The 9,300-nt window shown below is 27.1% G+C and overlaps 1 protein-coding gene across 2 annotated transcripts in view; it reads left to right on the forward strand.

The window, feature by feature from the left end:
* Window positions 1-9,300, forward strand: part of LOC100572770 — a 12,725-nt gene that overhangs the window by 196 nt on the left and 3,229 nt on the right. Inside the window, exons 2-9 of one of the 2 annotated variants that reach the window (XM_029489809.1) lie at window positions 1-143; window positions 256-790; window positions 1,061-1,350; window positions 2,065-2,160; window positions 2,227-2,442; window positions 3,346-3,423; window positions 5,072-8,085; window positions 8,269-8,627. In XM_029489809.1, the coding sequence (XP_029345669.1) occupies window positions 53-143; window positions 256-790; window positions 1,061-1,350; window positions 2,065-2,160; window positions 2,227-2,442; window positions 3,346-3,423; window positions 5,072-8,085; window positions 8,269-8,627 (4,679 nt within the window). In that variant the 5' untranslated portion in view covers window positions 1-52. The remainder of the gene's footprint in view (window positions 144-255; window positions 791-1,060; window positions 1,351-2,064; window positions 2,161-2,226; window positions 2,443-3,345; window positions 3,424-5,071; window positions 8,086-8,268; window positions 8,628-9,300) is intronic. The other variant, XM_016805047.2, reaches the window with a different exon arrangement.

Below are 9,300 nucleotides of genomic sequence, written 5' to 3' on the forward strand. Positions count from 1 at the left end.
TACTGCCGAATGTTTTTTAAAATCCTCTCCTTGTTTAACTGAATGTTATCAGATGTCTAAGATTAACAGAACCTTTAATATAAAAGTGAATAGGTTCAATTTACATGACATCTTTGAAGTTTTTGGATCTATGTGTAGCATGAGTAAGTTTTGTATATTTATTAATTGTCATTACCAATTGAAAATTTATTTTAAATTAAATATACATTCCAAATTCAAAAAATATTGTTAATATTTTATATGTTTTGGTTTTAGTTCAAGAACGAACACCTGAGGCATTTGAATCAAAAACATTAATTGAGAAATTACAGTATTTACTAGATTCAGACCATACATCAACCAAAGAAGATAAATCTGTTGAGACCAAATTAGACATGGTTGACAAATGTGTTGGTAATACAGTTCATACAAAAGATCAGGGTACACATATTTCTATTAATATAGAAGCAAATAAAAGTATATCTGAAGAATTATTAGAAATCCCATTAATCACTGAGATAAATTCTAATGATGTTTCCAAAACAAAAGAAATTGACACATTTAATAAGGAGACCACTATAACCGATGAGAAAAACTCTGGTACGTTTTCTTCACCCTGTCTATCTTCAATGACTCAACTAATAAATAATAATGCAAGAACCACATATTCCAAAATTGATGACAAACAATCTCCAATATTTCAAATTAATAAGCAAATGTGTAGCACTCCAGGAAAAAAAGATGAAACAAAAATAAATATTGAGCCAATGCTACAATGTAGTCCAAAAAATATTCATAATTTAATTTCTGTGTATGTATTAATATTATATATATCTAGTAATACATTTTTGCTTTACTCTTAAAATGGATACCAATTTTGAACAAATGATTTTCTACAACAGTATGTCCGTATAACAATATTATATTTAGAAAATACTAATAAAAACTAAAGATAAGAAGTGTGATGACATAATATTTCATAACATTATTCTTCAAAACTTAAATTTATTGAACTAACAAACTGTTCAAATTGTATGCATAATTTTTAAAATGCAAGTGTCTAACACTCTTTTTTTTATAGTAATCAGGCTGAACATCAGCAAATACCTGAAGCTACACCACTTGACTCTATGCCAGGATTCTCTAAAGAGGATAAGATAAAAGATGGTTCAGTTATTATTGATACTGGTGAATTAGTCGATACATTTTTGAATGACCAAAGTTTATTGGAAAAAATTGCTGATACTATCAATAAATGTTTTGAAGCTCAAAAAGAATTAGAAAGTGTATTAGATCCTCCTACACTTGAAAAAGCATTAGACTCTGCTCAGTCTGATCCACAAATCAAAAATATACTGGATGAGTTTTTAGGTATGTTTCCTAGTAAAGTTTGTAAAGAACTTGAATATTAACTTAAATATTTTATGAAAAATTATTTGGATATATTTTATAGATCTTATAATTTTAGATAGGTCTTAGTAGTTATAAGTAATTACATTTATTTTATCTTACTAGTATTTACTTTTGAAAATCTGATGCAATTTAAAGTAAATATTCATAATTAATATTTCTATAAGTTAATTGTTAATAAAATCATTACCAATATAGAAGTATAATTAGAAAAATATTAATTCGGATTAATTTAATTGGAGATAGGTACCTACCTACCTAACAAAATACGTTTTTATTTTTATTATACTATAATTTTTAATTAAAAATTTGTGAATAGTTGACAGTATTGATATTTGTTAAAATATTATTAAAGTATTATCACTGTGGTATGATAATATTCTAAATATTATACTACTAAAGCAAAGGTATATGGATAAATATTTATTGTCACAAAAAACTACCTATATGGTTTTGTAGTTTTCACAGTGTTAGTCATTATAATTTTATAAATTATTTGATATTTAAATATTTAATCAACTATACACACGAAATACAGATAATATAACAACAATTAATTATTAATATATATACTTTTTTTATAATACTATTTATATATTTTAAATTAGAAACTACTCAGAATGTGTCATTGATATAATAATATATAATACAAATAAGCTTTTGTATATGTTTCAGTTTTTAATGTTGACAATACGGAAATTGGTAAAAAAGCGTGTACTAATGATCATCTAGACTCAATCAAATCCCGTTTACGTAGTGCCAAGAAAAAAGGTATATAATTGATCCTCTATGATTGTATACAATCACTAAGTTATATGGTTTTATATGTTTTTATAGAAGATGCATCAAACAAATTAAAAAAGAATAATTTTAATATGCCAAAAAATATTGTTTTTGACAATGAAGAATGTATGAAAGTTGACAATAATATTGTATTGATACATGAAGGTAATATCAGAACATCAACTTTTGATAATTACGATTTGTTATCAAATCAAATAGTTCTACAATCGAATGACTTATATAGCTTCAATTCAACTAAAATAGAAGCAGGTATGCTTTATATTATTGAATACAATTTGTGTGTAGAATCTTAATTAATTTACAATAATAGTTTTTTGGCACCTAATTCATATTAAATAGTTATTATTAATTTTAAATAGCTACTGTACTCTTAATTTGATATATTTTGTATAAACTATAGTTATAAAATTTATTTAGTTGAAAATATACAAAATATTGATAGAAGTAAAAAAACTGTACACATACGTCCTATAATATCTTATGTTTTATAAAATAAAAATGGTTTGTCCACTTATAAATAAAAGAGTGCATGCTTAAATACTAAGGTTATTATGATTGTTAAACCATATACATTTTTAAGGACTATAAATAGGTACATTCATAGGTATTGCTTATCAACATTAAAATATAAGTCCATAGAAACTATCCAATTTGTTATATATAAATAATCAATTTCATGTGTGCACTATATTTCTCGAGCTCCTAAAATGCCATTAAGGGGATTCGTACTGACCATTTTTAAGGAGTTCAATATAGGCAATTGTCTGTATGTGTGCATTCGGGTCGTGTAAAATTGTGCGTAGTAAATGATCATTAACGTGAGTAACACGTGCACATACATACAACATACATACCCCCTATTACACAAATATTAATTATTTTGTTTATTTTAGTCAAAAGTTATAATAATGCTTATAAGCTAGACAAAACTGCATGACTGAACGGGTTGGATTTTAATACTGAAAAAAATATCTTATTTACTTGATTTGTCTATAAGTGATCGATCAAGGGTTTTTTTTCTAGTAGTAAAATCTAAACTAATAAAAATGCCCCGATCGATTACTAGTAAAATAAACAATAAATTCCAGAATGCCACATTTTATTTGTATAAAATTGATTAATATTTTAATGAATGCTTTATTTTGTTTTAAGGAGAAGAAGATTACCTATCCAAAGCAAACTATGTGAAAATTGCCCCAAAAATAACTCCTATGTTAAAGATTCACCAAGGTATGTACAATAATTAATTAGTTAGAAAAAATATTGTAATAATTCAATTTCTAAGTTTTAATAATGATCTATTAAAAAGATGTGATACCCACATGTGTTGTTTCCATCTTACAAGTGCGTAACATAGTAAATTTTACACACAGCACAACATGAGTAGCACCGTTACCATAAAAATTAGAGTGAATTTACCTCTTATAAAATCTAAAGGTAAGATTATTATCTATGCAACCTCATAGGCTTTTTATTATAATTTAATTTCATAACTCGCTTTAAAATTAAAATATAATAAAAAGCCCATGAGGTTGTCTGTATAGATAATCTTACATTTAGATTTTATTTGAGGTCATTCACTTTAATTTTTAAATTAACAGAGCTACACGTGTTCTGCTGAGCGTACAATTTGCTATGTTACTCACTTTTAAGATAGCGACAACACATGCGGGTATCACGTCCTCTTAACATTATATTTACTAGATATAGCATATGATCTGTATTTTGCATTATACAATTGGTCTGGATTAATATTAAAAGTAAATATTCATAAAGGTAATCCCCACCATTTTTATCAAGCTGCATATTATGGATAATCCAGTGTTATTTTGTTGAAATTTATTTAGTCCTTGGAAAATAATGACCTAAACTGCTAAATAAAGATAATTTGTTGTAAGCCATTAAAAATAAGAGATGTGATTTTAATAATGTAAAAAATCTTAAAATTGTAATTCAGACAAAAATGTATTAATTACATTAATTACAGACAAATGCACTTAATAGTAGTTTATACTAATTTACTTATATAGGTACAGATGTAACATTAGGATCTGACAAATAAAATAAATTGTTCTAATTAATATTCTCAAATTTTTCATATAATTTATAAATGCAATTATAAACAACCAGTGAAAATTTCATATATCTACGGTCATTTGTTTTAGAGGGGTTATACCAACAACCAAAATCGATCTTGTTAAAAAACGATTTTGCGTAAAAATTCCCAGTTTTCCTTAATTTTTGTTTTGTTTTTCCCGTTGCTTTCAAAAATTACTGGGAATTTTGACTTCCCAATGCACCAATTATATTCACATTCCTATCAACAGAAGTTGAAAATTGAAGCTACTTTCGACTACTTATCGTGTACAAAGACATATAAAAAAATTTTAAAAATTAAAAATTAAAAAAAATCACATCATTGTAAAATCAAAAAATTCATCGCTTTGCTCAGAATCTAAAATAAAAAATTCATACGTGTAGCCAGGATTTTTCTTCAACCCCCCCCCCCCTTCCCCTGGCTTTTACACTTTTACACATTAAATACGTTCTAGTACAGATAGATATCTGTAGAGTGTTAATACATATTGTAAATTTCAAAATATTTTAATACAATTTAAGACTTTTTGAGTGACTATCATAGACCATTAAAATAATTTTTTGATTTTCTTAAAATTTCAGGGGTGGGGGGCTGCAGCCCCCTCAGCCACCCCCTGGCAACGCCACTGCGTGAAACATATGAATCAAAATCAAAATAATAATATTGATAAAAACAAAAGTTATTTCATTTGTCAGGTCTTCCTGTTACGCCCTTTTTACCAATTAAGCCAATAATAATATAATTACTAATAAATATTGTATTAATAGTTTTTACTTTTAGTTCCTGAAAAACATATATTTCCAAAACGAAGAAAACATCCATTAGAAGTTCCTGGCATACAGAGCAAATTTAGGAGAACAAATATAATTTCTAGACAACCTGTTCAGATTCCTAAATCAATTATTATTGAAGTTCCTAATCAAAGTTCATTTGAATCTCAAGAAAAAAATCATATTGAGATTAATAAGATTATCAAATTACCTGAAGTTTCATCTAAAATTAATGATACAATTGTTCACAACACACCAGATGATAGACTAGAACCTCCAAAAAATAAAAGTATGAGTACACCTCGTAGAAGAAGCACTCATGTAAGATGCTTAGAGTTTAGTACTCCACAGCCTAAGAATATGACTCAAAATCAAGCCCGTTCGGTACTTCTCTATGGTACACCAAAAAGAATTGAAAAATGTTTGGAAGAACCTTCGTCTAGCCCTTTACCAATATTGCAAGCCGATTGGGGTTCAGTTAATGGATTTGAATCAATTATTAAGAAAGAGAGTATTAAACACTGGGATACAGACATTAGAGAAATGGTGGGCGCTGGAATATTAACATCAGATGCGGATGGAAGAAAAACAAGAAAAAAAAAAATGCCACGAAAAAAAATTAAGCCAGTCATTAATCAAGTTTTGCTTGAAGAACAAAAGATATCAAGTAACCCTTCAATCACAATAAACGAATTATATACCGATGTATCAAATATTTCTGAAAACACAAGTGGCGGTTTAATTGAGCGAGATTCTAATAAGCCAACACCAATTGGCCAACAGCCAATAAAGGAGCAGACAGAACTTCCTATTTCTTCGGAAACTTTTAATAATTTTAAAGAATTACATGATAAACAATCACCAATTAAATCTGATTCTTTGAATTCATTGAAAAATGTGAGTAAATTTCCTATATCATTAGAAACTTCAGATAAAATAACTAAATTGAATAATGAACAAGTACCAACTATATCTGGAACATCAATAAAAGTGAATAACAAAAATTTGCTAAAAAAACAAGAAGATTTTTTGATTTTGTTGGAAACTCCAGATAAAACTACAGAATCGTATACTGAAGAACAGTTAGTTAAATCTGATACTTTAATAAACAACAATAATGAAACATTATTGAAAAAAGAAAATGAATTTATAAATTCCTTAAAAACTTCAAATAAAATATCTGAGTTTAATAATAAACAACTTCCCATAATATCTGATTCTTCAAAAAGTCAGAGTTTAACTCAAATTAACCTGGAACAGTCTTATGCTAATATTAACAAACAAAACGATAATCAAAATCAATTAATTGAGTCTTCCTATTTAAAAACTGTGCCAAATAAAACAGATCACGAAAAAGATCCTAATATTTCAAAATCATTTAATAATTATAACTATTCATTAACAGTAAATAATTCAAAGGAATCAACTAAAAATGTAAAAGAACAAGATTTATTATATCAAACTGATACAAACAACTCAAGTGAATTAAATAGTTCTACAAAAAGTATTAGTATTGAACCAATTAAACCTAATCTAGTTGATGAAATTTCATATAAATGTGATGATGCAGCTGTTGATATACCCAAGACTCCTATTTCAAAAATAATATATGAATACAATCTAAGTAAGCCATGTTCACAAGAACATTATGATAATTCATTGACAGAAACATCTTCAATCCAAGTATTCAGAGAAACATATTTGAATAAAACACCAATTTCACTATTTCCTTCTACTCCAGGGAATTCAAGGTCTGTTGATACTATTATTGTACCACCAGAACAGAATTATGTTGAAAGCTCAAACAATACCCATTGTAAAATTATCAATAAGACAAAGAAAGATAAAGTTGAATGTACGCCCTTTAAATCAAAGGAAAAACTTTTGAGTAAATCTAAAATAAAAAATACATATAAAAAAAAAAGCGTTGGAGCAAAACAAAAACAAGGGTACGAGTCTGTTAAAGTAGAGCTATTTGGAAGTGAAATTTCATCAAGTTCAAGTTCGCTTGAATTATTAAACACTAATGAACAGCTTAATACAATAGTTATTAAAAAAAAACCTCAAGATGAAGAGAAAAATTCTGGTTTCAAACACATACCCAAAAGCAAATCAATTAAATCTACGTCTATTGTAAATGTTGATGATATTGAAAATAATATATCAAATGAGTTGCATGCACCTAACATGCAACCTATCAAGACGCCATCCATTAAACCAACAATAGTAAAACCCGAGAAAAATAATGAAAACACATCAGAAACAATAAAGAAGAAAAGTGCAAAAAAGTTCATGGTTCATTTTGATGACCCAGTAGAAAAATGTTTTAGTTTGTCCAAGAGTCCAACACCATGTAAATCCAACAACAAAAACGCTGGTCAAATACAAAAAGATACCACAAATGATGACAACTCGGAACAGTTGATTGGGTTAAGTAGATATTTAAACAAAAGATCGTCAACAATTTATGACTATAGCCCAAAAAAAAAAACAATCAAAACAATTAAACCACGTGTTAAAATCACTAAAATAAATAATGGTGATTCCAAAATTAATTCTTCAAAAAAATATAATGTAGATGGATCCAGTAAGAATATATCAACAAGTGATTTTAGTAATAAAAGAAACACTCTAGATACAAGCAATCAAATAATTAAATTATCTGAGAATTGTATAATAGACGTAAATAAAGGGTCTTATGCGATGGAAAATAATGCAGCTCATAATAAATCCATTGTACCATTGGGGTCTGTACAAACATGTACAGACCAAATCAGGTCTATGGATGACAATATATCTACACCAAATCTTAATTCTAATAAAAAAATTGACATCAGTCTTGACAGATCTGAATTGCCCGTTGTTAACTACAAGAGCAGTGTTAGTAATATTTCTTGTGTTACTGTTAGACATGATGATACATTTGATGTTCGGATTAAAAAAATCTGTGATACACTAGACAATATAGAATATTTAAAACAGTCAAGAGTATTTGATATCATTTCTGAAGATGGACTACGTGAGGTATGTTAATTAAAATAGTATTATAGTTTCTTTTTACTTAAAAATAAACTACCTACTCTTTTAGGTGCTTGAATTGATTATTATATTATTATTATATAACACTGTTTCATATTGGATTATGTTTAGTTATTATTATACTTGTTTACTTTAATTATTATTATTATTTTATTTAATATTTTTCAGGAGGTGTATTTAAATTTATCAGAAACATTTACTTTTCTTGATATACTCTCCGAATCAAACAATGTACAACTATCCGATCCTATTACCTCACAGTTGATAACAACAAACAAAACGTTAGACGTCATTCCAAAAATGGAAAGTGGTGAATTGAGAAATGATGAAGAAATAACCATACCAGTGACTAGCACTCCTAAAAACTGTGTTGAGATAAAAAATGACAAAGACAATAGGGCCAGAAGAAGCCCGTCCTTTTGGGAAGACTCAGTTCATAATTACCCAATAAGACACAGAGACGACAGACATAGGGAAACAAACCGTTGGCAAAATAAAACCTATCATAATTATGATAGAAAATATAGGTAAATTTTTGTGTACATTAAATACAATTTACAATGGTTTAATTTCAAGTAGTTCGAATTAAAACAAACTAAGCAATATCTATTCTATTAGTCTTAAATATACAGCTTATAATAGAAATATCTGACAATTGATATAACTTATGTGCTAATCAATATTTTTAAATTTTTTTTATATCATTTTCAGAAGCTTGTATTACATGTATACACAGTATAACATTTTTATTTTTTATTTTAATTACTAAAAATATAGGTCAATTTTTAAATCTGATATAAATTTTTTTTTTCAAATTTTATATATCCAATTAGTAAATCTTTATTTAAGTCATGTAGTTTATTTTTACAATTTTTTTAAATCTCATTTTTGTTAAGTTAAGTTGATCCTTAAAAAAATATTTTAAATTCAAAAAGTATAAACAGGGCCGGACTGGCCCAGTGGTCTACTGTCCTAGAGGACAGTGGGCCGCTGTCTTTGGCTGGGTTTTGGGCCGGTGCCTTGTTAGTACAATTATATCAATAGGGACATAAGTAAATATTAAAATATAGTAATGCGACATAATTGGATTATAATATATTAATATGAGACATATAGCAACATAGTCATTTGGCATAGCGTATATTAGCATATATTAATGTAGACGTGTTTAGTTATTAGTTATAATAAATCGATATTGTC

This window comes from Acyrthosiphon pisum, chromosome A2, assembly GCF_005508785.2.
Source record: "Acyrthosiphon pisum isolate AL4f chromosome A2, pea_aphid_22Mar2018_4r6ur, whole genome shotgun sequence".
NCBI classification, from domain to species: domain Eukaryota; kingdom Metazoa; phylum Arthropoda; class Insecta; order Hemiptera; family Aphididae; genus Acyrthosiphon; species Acyrthosiphon pisum.